The 20,219-nt window shown below is 44.2% G+C and overlaps 1 protein-coding gene across 3 annotated transcripts in view; it reads right to left on the bottom strand.

Annotated features, from left to right (window-relative positions):
* LOC138961661 (centrosomal protein of 164 kDa-like) overlaps positions 1 to 20,219 on the bottom strand; it is a 58,799-nt gene that overhangs the window by 7,933 nt on the left and 30,647 nt on the right. For all 3 annotated transcript variants that reach the window (XM_070333331.1, XM_070333333.1, XM_070333332.1), the window contains 16 exons: positions 19,893 to 20,015; positions 17,590 to 17,733; positions 16,015 to 16,098; positions 15,363 to 15,431; positions 14,749 to 14,939; positions 8,920 to 9,158; positions 8,196 to 8,224; positions 7,508 to 7,584; positions 6,919 to 7,057; positions 5,975 to 6,142; positions 4,952 to 5,090; positions 4,426 to 4,572; positions 3,896 to 3,980; positions 2,653 to 2,744; positions 1,574 to 1,658; positions 4 to 228 (listed from right to left, as the gene is read on the bottom strand). In XM_070333331.1, coding sequence (XP_070189432.1) covers positions 4 to 228; positions 1,574 to 1,658; positions 2,653 to 2,744; positions 3,896 to 3,980; positions 4,426 to 4,572; positions 4,952 to 5,090; positions 5,975 to 6,142; positions 6,919 to 7,057; positions 7,508 to 7,584; positions 8,196 to 8,224; positions 8,920 to 9,158; positions 14,749 to 14,939; positions 15,363 to 15,431; positions 16,015 to 16,098; positions 17,590 to 17,733; positions 19,893 to 20,015 — 2,036 coding nt within the window. The remainder of the gene's footprint in view (positions 1 to 3; positions 229 to 1,573; positions 1,659 to 2,652; positions 2,745 to 3,895; positions 3,981 to 4,425; positions 4,573 to 4,951; positions 5,091 to 5,974; positions 6,143 to 6,918; positions 7,058 to 7,507; positions 7,585 to 8,195; positions 8,225 to 8,919; positions 9,159 to 14,748; positions 14,940 to 15,362; positions 15,432 to 16,014; positions 16,099 to 17,589; positions 17,734 to 19,892; positions 20,016 to 20,219) is intronic.

Here is a 20,219-nt window from a genome sequence, read left to right as displayed (position 1 = left end):
TACACAGATCCAGAGTCAGACCCTGGTCCCCCGTTGCCGCCGTAACCGTTGCCATGGTAACCGGGGCCGAGAGAGGATGTGAAGTTGATGTTGAGGTTGCCGCTGGTGGGGTATCCCAGCTGGCCATCATGGAAACGACGCAGCCACTCCTTGTGTTCGGCTAACTGACTGGACGTTGACTTGCCCGCTCCGTCCACCATGCTCTGCCGGAACAGTCTCAGGTGATCCCTGACAGAGTAAACCAAGATTTTATATTCAATTTGATTCAATATAATTCCATATAACTTTATAGTCTGAATGTAGAACAAACACAAATTCTTATGGCTCACTCATATACACAGATAATACAGTGGAACCCTCCTTTTAAGTCCCCCCCCCCCCCCCCTTTATTAAGACCTGATTTTCTGAGATTATTGTAGGTCTAAACAAGTCGCGTAATATTTAGTCACAATATTTAGTCAAGTAGCTGTCGAACTCACAGAATGAAACTGAACGCAATGCCATTTTTCAGCAAGACCGTATACTCGTAGCATCGTCAGTCCACCGCTCATGGCAAAGGCAGTGAAATTGACAAGAAGAGCGGGGTAGTAGTTGCGCTAAGAAGGATAGCACGCTTTTCTGTACCTCTCTTTGTTTTAACTTTCTGAGCGTGTTTTTAATCCAAACATATCATATCTATATGTTTTTGGAATCAGGAACCGACAAGGAATAAGATGAAAGTGTTTTTAAATTGATTTCGACAATTTAATTTTGATAATAATTTGTATATATTTAATTTTCAGAGCTTGTTTTTAATCCGAATATAACATATTTATATGTTTTTGGAATCAGCAAATGATGGAAAATAAGATAAACGTAAATTTGGATCGTTTTATAAATGTTTATTTTTTTTTACAATTTTCAGATTTTTAATGACCAAAGTCATTAATTAATTTTTAAGCCACCAAGCTGAAATGCAATACCGAAGTCCGGGCTTCGTCGAAGATTACTTGACCAAAATTTCAACCAATTTGGTTGAAAAATGAGGGCGTGACAGTGCCGCCTCAACTTTCACGAAAAGCCGGATATGACGTCATCAAAGACATTTATCAAAAAAATGAAAAAAACGTTCGGGGATTTCATACCCAGGAACTCTCATGTCAAATTTCATAAAGATCGGTCCAGTAGTTTAGTCTGAATCGCTCTACACACACACACACACACAGAGACACACAGACACACGCACATACACCACGACCCTCGTTTCGATTCCCCCTCCATGTTAAAATATTTAGTCAAAACTTGACTAAATATAAAAAGGGGGGTTCCACTGTCTACATTTCTAAAAGTTTTCAATTCCTGCTGGAGGTAAATTCACAGAGACTATGAACCAAAAATCTGAAAAATCAGGTCTTAAAATGGAGGTAAATTCACAGAGACTATGAACCAAAAATCTGAAAAATCAGGTCTTAAAATGGAGGTAAATTCACAGAGACTATGAACCAAAAATCTGAAAAATCAGGTCTTAAAAAAGGAGGAAGTCTTAAACTAAGGGTCTTGAAAGAGGGGTTCCACTGTATTTTGCAAGACCCACCTGATGTTGGGAGAGCCATAGCTGGGTATGGAGGTGGTGGGTGCCCTGGGGATGTACGGGCTTCTGGAGATTGGAGGTCTGCGGTCTGTGAAACAAAGCATTGAAACAATCAGACAGTGTACAACTTGTTATTCAGCCATCAGGGCAATTTTTCAGCACTTTATAATGAAGAACATCTGGTTGTCAGTTTGCACTGAAATGTATCCTCTCTCTCCTTCTCTTTAACAATTACGTAAGACTTAACACACACAACACACCGCTAAACACCTAGACAATGCAGACCTGTTTACCCCCATAAGTGTTTTGGAGTAATGCTCAGCCCCAAAAATAGTAATCCTGGCACAAAAATAGTAATCATCCAGCATTCGTCGCCAATTACAACGCACATGACAATTGTGTCTGTGAAACGCAATCATGCACATATATCCATCATTCACAAACAAAACACATCAGTCAGTTTTTGTAGTCATCATAATTTCAAAGAAGATCACATCAAAAGCACATGCATCACTGATTCTTTTTCTTTTGCTCGTAGTAGGCCTTTTTCAGTGTGTCAAGCGCTTCTCTACTGTACTTGCGCTTGCCGAATGAGTGAGGGCGAGACTTCACCACTAGAATAAGGCTCTCCAGCGTCTCATCAGACAGACATGATCTCTGGTCAGTGCTGTGCTTTTTCACCCCATTTTGCCATTGAAAAAAAACAATGCCAAACATGTGAATTGATAAAAAAAAATTTAAAAAAAGTTTTGTTTTTTACATTTTTTTTTTATTGAAAATCGTAGTCTTGACACGGATAGCGGAATGGCGTATTTTTTGCAGAAAATCGTAATAAATTACGCCAAAATCGTAAGGGTAAACAGGTCTGACAATGGAATGCATTTTTAAAATGCATAATTCAAGAATACCCAAGTTAGTTACAAACAAGCTTCTTCTTCTTCTTCTTCAGCGTTCGGCGGTTGCGTCACTCAGACTCTGAAGCCTGCTGATGTTATGTCTGTGAACTGGCAAGTTTGACGCAGGTCTTATTTTCAAACACACAAAAACAAAGAAAGAACAAAGAGACACAATCCACCACCTACCTCCAAAATATTTGCGCCACTTTCTCTCCAGAGACTGTTCGGCCGTCATGATCAGTGTTGAGTAGTCTAGGGCCGGGGCTAGAGGGGCCGTGCTGCAAACACACAATACCCCATTTACCCCCATGGCATGCAAAGTAACCCCCTGTCAATTTCAAACTTGAAAAAATTGTAGCCAAGTAACTCCTGCAAGTCTCCTGAAATTACAAATGCTCCAACATCACAGGCAATTGAAACAGATAATTTATGTGTCATAGGTATCTAAGTGTGTAGTGGGGATCTGCATTTGGGAGCTCGAGCGGGTGATATTGGGCACTCTGAAGGAATAAGGGTTAACAAATTAAACCCAAGCTTTGACTCTCCCCTTAAGGCATGAAAAAAACATGTTCAACTGGCAGAGAACTGAAGCGTATGCTTGGAAGCACGGTTAGCACAAGAAAATATGGATGCAGTCTTATAACTATCCACCTCTCTTCTTTTTTCCGCGGGACGAGCACCATACCGTCGAATATCCGTTTGTATGGCCATGTTGGGTTTGATGCGTGCATGCCTGGTTTTCTCCTGTAGATGGGTGTCGGCACAGAAGGTCTGCCCGCTGTCCTCAGCCAGCATGCTCCGTCTTCATGGCAGCTCAAATTTTTTATCGAGGTTCTCTCCTCTAGATCCGCCGTGTTTCGCCTAGGGGCTTGCGCTGCCTAGTTGATAGGGTCACCTCGTAGAGGATGTGGTCATAGACCACGCACGGTCGGTCTTGGGATGGGGAAACGTTATGCTAGTCCGGAGGGATTACGCCACAATGGCCACCTCGCGAAGACCCAGGGTCCTAGACTAGGGAGGTCCAAGGGGGAGCACCGGAAGGGCTACCCCTCTACCCGCACCTCCAACACAATCCCTTCCCCTGGTAGCTTCATCCCCAAGGAGGAAACAGAGCTACCTGCAACACCCCTAACTATCCACCAAGTTACAAGTATTATTTTCTTCAGGGTTTTGGCATGAGGTGCTTGCGTATAAACAGACTCATACACATCTGCAAAAAAGCATGAGGTGTCCCTCTTCAGTCATTCTTTCATTCTAAATAAAGAAAAATAATCCTGACTCCATAAACAGCTCAACAAGTCAACCCAACTTATGAAATTACAGGGGTAATTAAAATAACCAGTGAATCTCTGACACATTTGCGTCATTTCATGTCTGTGCGGAATATGCCTTGTCTTTCTACCTTTTTAAGTAAGATAACATAACTTACTAGCTGGGAAGAGGAGTGTTGTCCCCAGTACCCATGAGTGGGGAAGGAGAAGGCACGTAGATGGGGGAGTGAGGGTACTGTTCACCTGTGGAGGAAACAACAAACATCTTATACACTCAACACACATAGGAAGTTTTCCCAAAAGAACATAATTTTAGGTAAAATGAGGTGACTTCTGACTTGAGGATAAAAGTTGCTTGTTCAAAATAATTATTTATCTATTTATTAAGGAGATTTCTATAGCGCATAACTAAAAGCACTATAAGCAAAGGCACAAATTAAACTTCCTGTAAACAGAATAGGACACTGAAGAATACTGTTTTCTCATCTTCAGATCTAAAGGGATGGGGGTGGGGGTGGATGGGGAGAAAATAACCATCCAACCAACCACTCAATCAAAAAGTAAACACACAGCAGGGGACACACACAGAGAAACACACACACCCACGTGCATTTTCACACATGCACACACAGACACCCCCCCCCCCCTCTCCCCCCCCCTCCCCCACACACACACACAAGCCTCATACCCTGTATTTCCTTATCCTTGTGTATAGCGGTGAGAACAGTGGAGAGGTCAGAGTTGATCTTGATGAGCGCCCGATACAGGTCACTATTTCCTCCCTCCCCTGGAGGGTAGGGGGCCATCAGACCTGAGCCCCTCTGTCGGCCAAGCCCTGTTGGATGAAAAGAGATCATTACATAACCATCCAATGCTGAAGAAAAAAGAAACTTTCAGTGATAAAAGGTAAAAAAAATAGCTGTTCCTGGATACTTCGTAAGATTCTCACATGTTTAAGAAATCTACGTATATCATGTTGTCTTAGCCTCCTGTATTTTATCTCTCTTTTTATGTTTTTAGTATTTTTTTGGTGATGACGTCGAAACCAGTTCTTCGTTTTTGATTGTCCATGTTTCTGGTGAGTACGTTTTCATTGTAATCTTGTTCTTCTCTCCTGCAGTCTCGTGTTCCTATTTTGTTTGAATGGTTTGTGACGTTGATTAACTGTATTTGTGGGAGCTGTTCTTCCTGATATCTGTGTTATTATTACTGACCATGAATGTAGTTCTCCAGACTGACGTCGGTACTGCTGATACCACTGCTCTCGTCGTCACTGATGTCAAGGTTGGGGATGCGTGCTGGGCGGTAGTGTCGATCAAAGGGAGAAAACTCTGGCTCCTCATCACTCAGCAGCTAAAAGTAGTATAAATATATTGTATCAAAGCATGCAGTTCCAAATTTGAGTTACATGTACTTACAAAATTGTTTTATTTTCTCCCTTCTCGTATATTGTATTGCATAGGCATATTTACATGCACACAAACACATACACACGCACACACAAACACTCACACATCCCCCCCCCTCCACACACACACATAGGATCCCCAACCCCTCACCCCAAATCCTCACATACATGCGCACACACATACATACACGCACACCCCCCCCCCCCACACACACACACAGAATCCCAAATCCTCACATAATGTGCTTGAAGTTAGCTGTTGAATTTCTGCTGCACCAGGCAACCACACACACATTCTCCCCCCCTCCCCCCCCCCTCACACACACACACTCCCCCCTCCACACTCACACATCCCCCCCCACACACACTCCCCCTCCACACTCACACATCCCCCACCACACACACACACTCCCACCTCCACACTCACACATCCCCCCACCACACATACTCCCCCTCCACACTCAGACATCCCCCACCACACACACACACATACTCCCCCCTCCACACTCACACATCTCCCCACCACACACACACACATACTCCCCCCTCCACACTCACACATCCCCCCACCACACACACACATACTCCCCCCTCCACACTCACACATCCCCCACCACACACACACACATACTCCCCCCTCCACACTCACACATCCCCCACCACACACATACTCCCCCCTCCACACTCACACATTCCCCCACCACACACATACTCCCCCTCCACACTCACACATCCCTCACCACACACACACATACTCCCCCCTCCACACTCACACATCCCCCACCACACACACACATACTCCCCCCTCCACACTCACACATCCCCTCACATCATGCGCCTGTTGATGACTGCTGAGCTGATGCAGTTTCTGTTCTTTCTGCTGCACGAGGCGACGGCCGGCACGCACGTGTTTCTCCATGTCGTCCAACTGTCGACGCTCGTTCTCCAGGCTGGCTCCCACTTCTCCCAGGATCTTGGCTCCTTGCTCTGTCTGCCCCTATGAGCAAAGTGTGGGTGAGGGGTCAGAACAATGTTGATGTGTGTTTTCTTCTGAATCGAGAATATGCAGTGATGGCACTAGTATTTTTTCAAACCGGTACGCAAACGGTTATGATGCAAACAGTCCAGAAAAAACGGTAGGCTGGTCATTGAAACCAGTAAGAGTAACTGCGCAAATTACTGGTTTAGTTGTTTTACCAGTGAAAAAAACCCGGTGGTTCCAAACTCAACCGGTAGGTCACATCGGCAGCCATTTTTGTTCCGGTATTTTCTCATTTCAACCGGTACAATACCGGTAATTACCGGTTAATGCCAATACTGATATGGCAGACATTTTGCTTGGTACTGGCACAAGCTGCACATCTTACTTCCCCTAACCATACTGTTATTCAAGGAGAAAACCAAAACAAACCAAAAAAAGCAAACAGGCACAAACATACATAAACACACACTGTAGGTTTAGGTGTTTACTCCAAAAATGAAACCATCTGGGCAATTGTAACATTTCATATTGCTAACACTTGCCACTGTAACACAGGAATGTATCTCTACTTCCGTATATATAACTGTTTTGGTTCAGACAAAACGAACTTGTCTCTGTGTCTCTGTTCAGTACTCACAACCAGACTGACTGCCAATTTGTCTTAATTTTCTTGTCTGTTGAATGATAGCTTGCAGACACAAAAACACCCTCCCCCCACCACCACCCTCGCCAAATCACCTCCCCCATTCAGACACATTCAGATTAAAGGATGCACACTCAGAGGTACACACCTTTTCAGACATGTCTTTGACCAGTTCCTGACTGGCAGACACCAGCGCCACCTGGCGGCGTTTCAGCGAGCGTCTCTGTTTCTCCAGGAACGTCTTGGCCTGCACCAGCTCTGTCGCTTCTCGCCGTGTCTTTCTGCTCCTGCACAAAGTTAGTTACACTGCTGTTAACCACTGGAGGACTCAAACGATAAGAATTGTAAATCTTATACAGTGGAACCCCCTTTATAAGACCTTCAAAAATATGAGAAAATCAGGTCTTAAAAAGGAGGGAGTCTTAACATGGGGGTGAACTTACAGAAGTCATGAACAATTTAAAATAACAGGGTCTTAAAATGGAGGGAGTCTTAAAATGGGGAGTAGGGGGGTCTTAAAACGGGGGTTCCACTGTAAAATGACAAGAAGTGTACATCATATACTATATTGCTCTCAAACAAGGCAATACAGAATTAAATCTAAAGAGAAAGAGAAAGAACAAATTATTGTGTACATTTTTTTAAATTTTTTTTTAAAGATGTCTATCTGAAGTACTCCCTCTTGTTGGTGCTGTAATATTTAGCTTTAATTTACATAAAATTGTGCATACACTTACCTTGTCCTTGTGCCGAAGACCTGAGCCTCTACTATCACATCATCATCGTCTGACAGCAGGTCGCTCCATAGGCCTCCCTGCACACATCATCATCATCATCATCATCATCATCATCATCATCATCATCATCATCTGACAGGTCGCTCTATAAAACTCCCTGCACATCATCATCATCATCATCATCTGACAGTTCGCTCTATAAACCTCCCTGCACACAGTGCAGCTGTTGTCATTACCATCATCGTCATCATATCATCATCATATCATCATCAATGTTAGCTTTTGCAACAAAGAGACTTGGCGCAGGACAAACAAATCAGTTCAACATAGCGTGCGCTGTGATTAAAGATACCATAGCTACATTGTGAAACAGCAAGTAATGCCTCATATCCCATCCTGACAACAAAAACAATTTAATAAAATGTTGCCATCACAAAGTCATGACCTTCGATGCTGACAAAAAAGCAGCTTGCGCTTCTAGTTCAGTACCTCTTCAAAAGAAAGGCTTACAATGTATTCTCATATTCAAAATATTCTGATTCCAGCTGTGAATCAAAAACCAAACCAACGAATTAAAGTCACAAGAAAAATGCAGAAGATACTGATACAAACTGGTTCAACCTTTCTAACACTGTATAAGATCACGAACGATCTGTGATCATACTATTGATATTCCTAGTCAACTCACCTTGTATCCCTGCGATATCTTTTTGACACCTGAAAGCAGATCAAAATATCGTTAATCAGCAAACAATGCATCTCACAGAATACTTTTCTTCATTAGACTTAGCCTTTCCGCCAGGAAAACAATTTAGCCCTCTGCTAATCAAATAATATGATGATCTTTGTTGCTTCCTTCTTTCACACTCTCCCGAACATAAAACAATTCTATCTTCTGTCTCTCTCTCTCTCCCCCCCATAAATAAAGCAGTTCATTCTTCTTTCAGTCTTTCCCAACGTAAAACAATTCTATCTTCTGTCCCCCATCTACCCCCTTCCTCCTCCTCATCTCAACCCCCACCCACCCTCCCACCCCTACCCCCTTCCTCCTCCTCATCTCAACCCCCACCCACCCTCCCACCCCTACCCCCTTCCTCCTCCTCATCTCAACCCCCACCCACCCTCCCACCCCTACCCCCTTCCTCCTCCTCATCTCAACCCCCACCCACCCTCCCACCCCTACCCCCTTCCTCCTCCTCATCTCAACCCCCACCCACCCTCCCACCCCTACCCCCTTCCTCCTCCTCATCTCAACCCCCACCCACCCTCCCACCCCTACCCCCTTCCTCCTCATCTCAACCCCCACCCACCCTCCCACCCCTACCCCCTTCCTCATCTCAACCCCCACCCACCCTCCCACCCCTACCCCCTTTTCAGACACATACACAACTCCCCCAAACCCCATACACTACCTCCAAGAAGCTCCTCCTCGGATTCATCGTCATCATCGTAGTCACGGAGGCCTGGGGAGGAGGAGGGGCTGAGGTCGTCCATCGACAGGCGTTCCGGCTCTCGTTCCCTCCTCCCCCTAGACTTGGGCGGAGCTCTGCTCTTGGCGCCGGACGCACGCATCTGTGACTCTGCCGCCAGGATCTGGTCTTCCAGACGGTCCAGCTCTCTCTGCCGCCTCTCCACCTTCTCCGCCAGTTGTCTGTGGACAGAGAAGCTAATGAAACAATCAGGGTACTAAACTGATACAAACACAAAGGTGAAATTGGTATTTATTCAGCCTGTGATAATCTATGACTGACTTTCACTGTAATTTCTTTCAATGGATGAACAAAGAACTGTTATGTTATAAAACTAGCTACACACCAAATTTCAGCTGAATTGACTTATAATCACCAGAGATATACCGTATTTGACGGGTTACAAGCAGCGACTTTTTTTCAACAAAAATCGCATTGCGGCCTATAAAAAGCTGCGGCTAAAACGTTACCTAAACTTGAATAGCATTCACCTAATGAGCTGTCTTTGTCCCCGTATTCGTTTGTATCCGTTTGCTTTTGCACTGCACTGACACAACTGGCTGTACGATGCCGAAGACCAAAAGAATCGCGTACGATGCAGAGTTTAAATTGAAGGCGATTGCACTGGCCGATGACAAGGGCAATAGGCGCGCTGCTTTCGAGCTGGGGATAAACGAATCCATGGTGCGACGATGGCGATTACCGGTACTTTATTAGCGCTCTACTCAAGACTCGGCGCTTTTCTCTTTCTTTCGCGAATCTTCGTTTGTCAACAAGTCGTTGTGACAAGATAGCGTACAGAGAAACACCGGATGTATCAGGATCTCGCGCGCGCGAGATTTCGTTTTTTTGTGTCTCGCGATAGTTGGAGGAGCGAGAGCCGCCATGTTGTGTTTTCGTCTGCTCGAAATGTGCGCAAAAGTCGTAAATCATCCAAAAAAAGCTTATTCCGGGCGGGACTACATGTGTGTGTTGGTTACAAATTGTGTGTGTGTGATATTTTTCTTCAAACTTTTTCACTTTTCTTCTTTGTTTCACTTGTGTATTCTCGGAGCCGATTTCGCCACATACCGTACTTTCGTTTGCCTGGTTGTTTTGATTGATTGACACGATCTGATTATATTTTTTTCGACGGCGGCTAATATAGTGACGCGGCCTATACGTGGCTCGTCCCATTTTTTTTTTAAAAAGTGGGGGGTGCGGCTTATAAAACGGTGCGTCTTGTAACCCGTCAAATACGGTACATGGTATAAGTGCAGACAAACAGACAAACAGACAGACAAGAGTGAAACCTATAAACCCCTGAATATACAGGGGGTGAAAAAGACAGAAAAGTACACTGCTAGTACGCCATTTCAAAAATCAACACTTTTACTGCTTGCTGAAGTGAGTTGAAAATTTGTTACGAATTAATTTCCGAGAAAGCCACCAGTTCTTCTTACAAAATTAATTCATCCAAAAAATACCAACAAAACCCCACTGTGCACAGAGAGCACCCATGCTGTTCCTTGTTAGTATGTAGCCAAGGTGAGGGGTGGTCTTATCCCATGTAAAAGGTGTGTAGCCAAGGTGAGGGGTGGTCTTATCCCATGTAAAAGGTGTGTAGCCAAGGTGAGGGGTGGTCTTATCCCATGTAAAAGGTGTGTAGCCAAGGTGAGGGGTGGTCTTATCCCATGTAAAAGGTGTGTAGCCAAGGTGAGGGGTGGTCTTATCCCATGTAAAAGGTGTGTAGCCAAGGTGAGGGGTGGTCTTATCCCATGTAAAAGGTGTGTAGCCAAGGTGAGGGGTGGTCTTATCCCATGTAAAAGGTGTGTAGCCAAGGTGAGGGGTGGTCTTATCCCATGTAAAAGGTGTGTAGCCAAGGTGAGGGGTGGTCTTATCCCATGTAAAAGGTATGTAGCCAAGGTGAGGGGTGGTCTTATCCCATGTAAAAGGTATGTAGCCAAGGTGAGGGGTGGTCTTATCCCATGTAAAAGGTGTGTAGCCAAGGTGAGGGGTGGTCTTATCCCATGTAAAAGGTGTGTAGCCAAGGTGAGGGGTGGTCTTATCCCATGTAAAAGGTGTGTAGCCAAGGTGAGGGGTGGTCTTATCCCATGTAAAAGGTGTGTAGCCAAGGTGAGGGGTGGTCTTATCCCATGTAAAAGGTGTGTAGCCAAGGTGAGGGGTGGTCTTATCCCATGTAAAAGGTGTGTAGCCAAGGTGAGGGGTGGTCTTATCCCATGTAAAAGGTGTGTAGCCAAGGTGAGGGGTGGTCTTATCCCATGTAAAAGGTGTGTAGCCAAGGTGAGGGGTGGTCTTATCCCATGTAAAAGGTGTGTAGCCAAGGTGAGGGGTGGTCTTATCCCATGTAAAAGGTGTGTAGCCAAGGTGAGGGGTGGTCTTATCCCATGTAAAAGGTGTGTAGCCAAGGTGAGGGGTGGTCTTATCCCATGTAAAAGGTGTGTAGCCAAGGTGAGGGGTGGTCTTATCCCATGTAAAAGGTGTGTAGCCAAGGTGAGGGGTGGTCTTATCCCATGTAAAAGGTGTGTAGCCAAGGTGAGGGGTGGTCTTATCCCATGTAAAAGGTGTGTAGCCAAGGTGAGGGGTGGTCTTATCCCATGTAAAAGGTGTGTAGCCAAGGTGAGGGGTGGTCTTATCCCATGTAAAAGGTGTGTAGCCAAGGTGAGGGGTGGTCTTATCCCATGTAAAAGGTGTGTAGCCAAGGTGAGGGGTGGTCTTATCCCATGTAAAAGGTGTGTAGCCAAGGTGAGGGGTGGTCTTATCCCATGTAAAAGGTGTGTAGCCAAGGTGAGGGGTGGTCTTATCCCATGTAAAAGGTGTGTAGCCAAGGTGAGGGGTGGTCTTATCCCATGTAAAAGGTGTGTAGCCAAGGTGAGGGGTGGTCTTATCCCATGTAAAAGGTGTGTAGCCAAGGTGAGGGGTGGTCTTATCCCATGTAAAAGGTGTGTAGCCAAGGTGAGGGGTGGTCTTATCCCATGTAAAAGGTGTGTAGCCAAGGTGAGGGGTGGTCTTATCCCATGTAAAAGGTGTGTAGCCAAGGTGAGGGGTGGTCTTATCCCATGTAAAAGGTGTGTAGCCAAGGTGAGGGGTGGTCTTATCCCATGTAAAAGGTGTGTAGCCAAGGTGAGGGGTGGTCTTATCCCATGTAAAAGGTGTGTAGCCAAGGTGAGGGGTGGTCTTATCCCATGTAAAAGGTGTGTAGCCAAGGTGAGGGGTGGTCTTATCCCATGTAAAAGGTGTGTAGCCAAGGTGAGGGGTGGTCTTATCCCATGTAAAAGGTGTGTAGCCAAGGTGAGGGGTGGTCTTATCCCATGTAAAAGGTGTGTAGCCAAGGTGAGGGGTGGTCTTATCCCATGTAAAAGGTGTGTAGCCAAGGTGAGGGGTGGTCTTATCCCATGTAAAAGGTGTGTAGCCAAGGTGAGGGGTGGTCTTATCCCATGTAAAAGGTGTGTAGCCAAGGTGAGGGGTGGTCTTATCCCATGTAAAAGGTGTGTAGCCAAGGTGAGGGGTGGTCTTATCCCATGTAAAAGGTGTGTAGCCAAGGTGAGGGGTGGACTTATCCCATGTAAAAGGTGTGTAGCCAAGGTGAGGGGTGGTCTTATCCCATGTAAAAGGTGTGTAGCCAAGGTGAGGGGTGGTCTTATCCCATGTAAAAGGTGTGTAGCCAAGGTGAGGGGTGGTCTTATCCCATGTAAAAGGTGTGTAGCCAAGGTGAGGGGTGGTCTTATCCCATGTAAAAGGTGTGTAGCCAAGGTGAGGGGTGGTCTTATCCCATGTAAAAGGTGTGTAGCCAAGGTGAGGGGTGGTCTTATCCCATGTAAAAGGTGTGTAGCCAAGGTGAGGGGTGGTCTTATCCCATGTAAAAGGTGTGTAGCCAAGGTGAGGGGTGGTCTTATCCCATGTAAAAGGTGTGTAGCCAAGGTGAGGGGTGGTCTTATCCCATGTAAAAGGTGTGTAGCCAAGGTGAGGGGTGGACTTATCCCATGTAAAAGGTGTGTAGCCAAGGTGAGGGGTGGTCTTATCCCATGTAAAAGGTGTGTAGCCAAGGTGAGGGGTGGTCTTATCCCATGTAAAAGGTGTGTAGCCAAGGTGAGGGGTGGTCTTATCCCATGTAAAAGGTGTGTAGCCAAGGTGAGGGGTGGTCTTATCCCATGTAAAAGGTGTGTAGCCAAGGTGAGGGGTGGTCTTATCCCATGTAAAAGGTGTGTAGCCAAGGTGAGGGGTGGCCTTATCCCATGTAAAAGGTGTGTAGCCAAGGTGAGGGGTGGTCTTATCCCATGTAAAAGGTGTGTAACCAAGGTGAGGGGTGGCCTTATCCCATGTAAAAGGTGTGTAGCCAAGGTGAGGGGTGGTCTTATCCCATGTAAAAGGTATGTAGCCAAGGTGAGGGGTGGCCTTATCCCATGTAAAAGGTGTGTAGCCAAGGTGAGGGGTGGTCTTATCCCATGTAAAAGGTGTGTAGCCAAGGTGAGGGGTGGTCTTATCCCATGTAAAAGGTGTGTAGCCAAGGTGAGGGGTGGTCTTATCCCATGTAAAAGGTGTGTAGCCAAGGTGAGGGGTGGTCTTATCCCATGTAAAAGGTGTGTAGCCAAGGTGAGGGGTGGTCTTATCCCATGTAAAAGGTGTGTAGCCAAGGTGAGGGGTGGTCTTATCCCATGTAAAAGGTGTGTAGCCAAGGTGAGGGGTGGTCTTATCCCATGTAAAAGGTGTGTAGCCAAGGTGAGGGGTGGTCTTATCCCATGTAAAAGGTGTGTAGCCAAGGTGAGGGGTGGTCTTATCCCATGTAAAAGGTGTGTAACCAAGGTGAGGGGTGGCCTTATCCCATGTAAAAGGTGTGTAGCCAAGGTGAGGGGTGGCCTTATCCCATGTAAAAGGTATGTAGCCAAGGTGAGGGGTGGTCTTATCCCATGTAAAAGGTATGTAGCCAAGGTGAGGGGTGGTCTTATCCCATGTAAAAGGTATGTAGCCAAGGTGAGGGGTGGTCTTATCCCATGTAAAAGGTATGTAGCCAAGGTGAGGGGTGGTCTTATCCCATGTAAAAGGTATGTAGCCAAGGTGAGGGGTGGTCTTATCCCATGTAAAAGGTGTGTAGCCAAGGTGAGGGGTGGTCTTATCCCATGTAAAAGGTATGTAGCCAAGGTGAGGGGTGGTCTTATCCCATGTAAAAGGTATGTAGCCAAGGTGAGGGGTGGTCTTATCCCATGTAAAAGGTATGTAGCCAAGGTGAGGGGTGGTCTTATCCCATGTAAAAGCCTGGCCAGAACAGAGAAGGTGATCCACCATGTTTTCATGATGCAGAGCATAGACCAAATAGCCTGGACCGCCAACTCGTCACGTGACCCTTCGAGGTTACGACTTTCAGGGACGCTTAGCGTCCGGGTTGAAAGGCCAGCGATTCGAAGACAGTGAAAAGAAAGCACGCTCCAGTTATTTGTGACAATGGGAGGTGAGAATGAACTGGATTTTCCCAAACTCCAAACTAAACTTAACAAAACTCATCGAAAAACATGTTCCTTATGCACTTTAGCTGAGTTTATTTTAGCATTTTCAGAACTTACCTCGGCAACTTCGTCCATGTTTACAATCGACACCGGATATGACATCCCCCTGATTTCTGAAAGGCCATGTAAGCGTAGGTTCCTAAATGCGAGAGGCCGCTACCTCGTAATAGAGAGAAAGAGCGGAGAGAGAGCTAGTTGGCGGTCCAGGATAAATGGTCTATGTGCAAAGTGAGCTTTCAAACATGGCATGATGCCCTGTTCTAAGCCTTACTTGAGGTGCCTGCTGTGCTGTTCACGCTCCATTTTGAGTTTGAAGACAGACTCCTCCAGGTCTTTCCTCTGACCCTTGAACTCCTCCAGCTGTCTGCGCTCCTCATGGAGCTCCTCTAGCAGCTGTTTGCGCTCCTCTCGCATCCTCTCTAGCTCGTGGGTTGCTAGGTGTGACGCTCCAGCCATAGAGTCCTGGGAGGAGTGAAAGTATGTTATGATAAAAAATGCACACATACGCACGCATGCATGCATGCACACATACACACCCTCAGAGCATCAATCCTGTAATAAGTTTTGAATACTTAGTGACTAAGTACATAGTTCAACTGGCAAAGTTGCACACATAGTGTTCCCTAGAACACTTAATTGTGAACATTATGTGTTTATTACAAATGCCTCTGTTGCTAGTAGAACTATACTTTATTTTTCAAAGTGTTCAAAATTGGTTACAGAAATGTGCTCAAGAGTTGAACACTTCTGTTCAGAGTGTAGGTAAAACAATTCTATCTTCTGTCCCCTGCTCCCCCTGATCTGATTTTCATCTCCCAACGAAAATATCCTGCCAAGTTAACATTCTACAAATAAAGCACAAAATGTTAGGGAAGGAATCCTTACCCCATGTTCTCTCTCCAACTGTTCCCTGTCAGTTGCAAATCCCTTTCTCCTCTCCTCCAGCTTCTTTTCCTGCAAACACAAAACAATACCTTCAGATTGTGACATCAAGATACACTCACATTACGCATCCATCCCCCAAGTCATTAACATTGATATTTTATGTGCAAACTTGCATTTGCACATACACACAGACAAAAAAGCTCAGACATAGACATAGACCGACAGGCAGACAGAGACAGACAGACAGACAGACAGAGACAGACAGACAGACAGACAGACAGACAGAGACAGACAGACAGAGACAGACAGACAGAGACAGACAGACAGACAGACACATACACACACACACATACACAGATGGATTAGGCCAGAATGAGCACAAGATCATTTGACCAAGCCATCGTGCGATCAATAAGTTATTTCAAAAGTCAATCCAGACTGGCACATTCTAAATTCAAATATGTAATCGAAAACGCAGCTTCCCTAAAACAGTAAAAGAAAACAAATGGCAAATGAGTAAGTATTCAAGTCAAGCAAGGAATAGTCCACTGATATTCAAAACTAAACATGTACATTCAACAAAAGAGTACAAACACCTCCACACAGGTAAGTGGTCATGGCAGAGAAAAACTCAAAAAGGAGCCATGCTTACCTGAGATTCCACAGTCTTCATAGACTTGTCCACATAGGCCATGCGTCTCTCAATGTCAGCCTTCTTCTCCTGCATCTTCTCTTCCTGCAACAGAACACAGCTTGCTATAGTGTATAATCCAGCCGAGGGGCTAGTGGAGGACGTTTTTAATTATTAAAAAAAATTCAAAGCTACTTTTGCATAGTGCTAAAGAAGAACAGTGTTGTTGAAGTAGATTCGTACTATCTTTTGTAAAAGAGTTTAGTGCTATCCCTGATTGTTTTTGCTCTACCCCAGTTAATTTTTGAGTGATAAGACCAAAAATGGGTAAGTTTCAACACCTAAACGAGCCTCCATCTGCTCCTCAGCCAGACTTTACACAGCTTGCAAAACAGACACACACAAAACATGAAAAGCAAATACTCCAGAGAAGTGGATATGAAGGAGATTTCCCCACAGAAGCACAGCCTCCCAGATCACAACCCAGAAAGCAATAACATCATCTACAGTCAACCGTGTCTACAACGACCACCCCAGGGACAGACCAAAAGTGGTCTTGATAGATAGGTGGTCAGGGAATCTTTCTTTCTTTATTTGGTGTTTAACGTCGTTTTCAACCACGAAGGTTATATCGCGACGGGGAAAGGGGGGGAGATGGGATAGAGCCACTTGTTAATTGTTTCTTGTTCACAAAAGCACTAATAAAAAAATTGCTCCAGGGGCTTGCAACGTAGTACAATGCATTATCTTACTGGGAGAATGCAAGTTTCCAGTACAAAGGACTTAACATTTCTTACATACTGCTTGACTAAAATCTTTACAAACATTGACTATATTCAACAAGAGGCGAAGCCTTCAAGGCTCACGTAAGAAATCGACAAACAGTAACACAAACTCAATCACTCCGTCACACATACACACACACACACACAGTAAGCATAGGTGACACTGTGCAAAAAAGCGAGACACTAGATCTAGATCTGTCTGTCTGCATGTAGCCTACTTACAGGGACACGACTGCCAACTAGTCTCGGCCCGCTCAAAATAACAATGACCGAGACTTTCAGTAATTCCTTCGCGTGACGTCTAACCCTCTTACGTCATAATGTGACGTCTTCAAATGACGAAATGTTAAAGTTTCTACCACAGACATACACACGCACGCACATACGCACGCACACACAGACAAAGTTACGATCGCATAGGCTACACTTACGTGAGCCAAAAACAAGAAACACTTAACAAGGGTAAAAGGAGAAACAGAATCCGTTAGTCGCCTCTTACGACATGCTGGGGAGCATCGAGTAAATTCTTCCCCCTAACCAGCGGCAGGGGGTGTCAGGGAATTTCATAGAAGAAAAATCTGTCTGGGATCCTTGGGATGGGACGTTGTCAGCAGGTGGTCGCAAGGGCAGGTTTGACTGTACCTGATTAGACAGATGTTTTCAATTACCTTGATTTCATAGGATTCGCTTCTTCAACATTAGTTTGCAAGACACAGCCAGCACCTCCTCATCTCCCCACAAGCCCCTCCCCTAAAACTTGCAATCTTCCTCCTCTTCTCTACTTCAAAGTAACATACACCGTCACACATACCTGTTCTTGCAGCGTTTCGTTGAAGGCCTCTTTGCGTGCAGCCAGCTTTCTCTTCAGCTCTTCCAGCTCTCTATCATGTTGTCTCTCCATTTTCTTCCTCTCCGTCTCCAGCTCTGCTGACAGCTTTTCTTTCTCCGCCTGCAGCTGTCAGCAGAAAGAAGGAAATGTTCAGGACGACATTTTCACAACAGGATGGTCTTCACACACCCTCTCCTGCACAGAATTCTGTGATGGTTTGTGCAGGTCCTAATCAGAGAGACGCACTGAGAGTCACCATAACCCCCCCCCCCCCCCCCCCCCGAAAATGTGAAGTGCTCAAAATGACTTATTAATCAGTTTTTTCCAGTGTGCACAATTTCACGCTCAAGACTCAAGGAGCACCACTTAGTATCAAATATTATTTTGAGCAGTTTGAGAAATGGACGCCGTTTTACTATAAAATTGATATTCTTAAATGCAGAAAACTAGATCGCTCCAGTGGAATTGGAATATTGAATTTGAGGAAATCATGGATCTGCGGACAAGTCTCACCCCTGCACTCAGAAAAAGAGGAATCCACAGACCTCCTTCTGCGTTCATGGGCTGCAACTCCAACTGGCTTTTACATGTATGACTGCTTTTCCCCCGCCATTTAGGCAGTCATTCTCCATTTTCAGGAGATGTGTGCTGGGTATTTTTGTGTTTTTATAACCCAACAAACTCTGATATAGATTACAGGAAAGTTACTGCGCGTACTAGGCTTTGCGCCTGGTAGATTGGAAAAATCTCCTCTCATAATCTTTTTTTTTTTTTTTTTTTTTTTTTTTTTTTTTTTTTTAACACGTTTTTATTTCTTTTTGGTACACGACATCAACATCACACAGCAACATCAAATAACATCAACCATACAAAACTATGCATCTCCAACAAAGACAAAGAAAAAAAGAGGCAACAACAAAACAAAACAGAAAAACACGATAAAGCATACAATCACACAGCCCATATTCAATACATTTATAAATTATGTAAACGTCTCTTTTTTTATGTTTCTATTTGATAATTTTGTAAAACACCAAGTCCTGTTCCCCGTTTAGCTGTTGCAAAATAAACAGACAATGTTTGTGTTCGAGTCTAAACTGAGAAATATCTTTAACCTCCTATTACCTCCAAAAACCAAATTTCATCCTTACCAGCTCAATCAGAAAGACAATCAATCATTTGACAATATCAGAGGTTTAAATGGGTACCACTCCAGGAGAAATGTATTATATGTAAAATTAAGTTTACTTAAATATTCTTCTACCAAATACCTTTTTCTCAGATCTCTTTTAAATGCAGCCATTGTAGGAACAGCTTTTGCATACTTACACTTGTAAATAAAAAATTTGGCATTTAATATTATAAAATCAAAAACTGTACTACTTTTGAAATATGTATCAATACCAAACAAAATAAACTTTTCACTAAAAAATATGTTCTCAACATTGTGACATTCATTTTTAACATAGTTTAACAAATCATTCCAAAATGACTGTACATACTGACATGCCCACTAACAATGTTGAATAATATCCCTCTCGTCTCGGCATAAATGGCACATCACGTCTTCTACTACTCCCAATTGTTTTAATATCACATTTGTTGCTAAAATCCTATGTAATACTCGAATTTGAAACCATTTAAGTTTTACTTCAGAAATTTTCGTTACATATTTAAAGCATAATTTCCAATCAATATCACCTTCTAGTTTATCTTCCCATTTTGTACAACAATTTGGACGCTTTCCATCCTGTAGTAATTTTTCATAATACACTTTTGCTCCTTTTATTTGGGAGTGAATGACTGACACTGATTTATTACTATCAATCATACTATTATTCTCCAAAACAATATTAAACGTTTTTATGTATTTTTTAATTGCTCCCACGCATCCTAAATAACTCAAAAAATTGGTTCTGATATGATACTTTTCACAGAACTCGTTATAGGTATAAAAACTTCCATTGTCATTAACCAACTGACCAATGAAATAAATGTTGTTATCAAACCAATTCTGAAAAAAACAAGTCTTCTTCCCAATCTTTATATTATTATTGAAGAAAAGTGGTTCTGCTAATATTTCTTTGGAGGTTTCTAGATCTATTTTATATCGAAACTGTTCATAAACATTAAACACATCCTTCCAAAAGCTATTACTATGTTGTTTACCGCTATAAAGACTCTCATAATCTACCAGGCGCAGCTGGGATTCAAACCCTGAACCTTTAGCACAGAAGGCTGACGTCTTATCCACTAAGCCAATTCTCTCCGTCACATCCACGTACCTTTTCCTGCATGTCGAGCCTCATCTGCCTTAGCTGCGTGTCCTGCTCCTGCTTTAGGCGCTCGACCTGCTGCTGATGGTTGGACTTGAGCTCCTGTCGTCTCTCCTGGAGTACCTCGTCCAGCTGGCAATAACACACAGTGACAGGCATTGAATGCTAACACTGGATTCTTAAGCTCTGGGAATGCTGTTTTGTCATCTGAAACCTGACATTTCAACATTACATTTTTGTCTTAAGAGGTCCCATGCCTGCCAAAATGTTAACTAATTTTGGACAATGTTATAGATCTTGCAGCACTTTATTTTTTCATTTTTTCCCCATTATATC

The sequence above is a fragment of the Littorina saxatilis genome, linkage group LG3, assembly GCF_037325665.1.
Source record: "Littorina saxatilis isolate snail1 linkage group LG3, US_GU_Lsax_2.0, whole genome shotgun sequence".
NCBI classification, from domain to species: domain Eukaryota; kingdom Metazoa; phylum Mollusca; class Gastropoda; order Littorinimorpha; family Littorinidae; genus Littorina; species Littorina saxatilis.
Note: the sequence above shows the minus strand (reverse complement) of the source record. Positions and strands in the feature narration are given on the sequence as shown.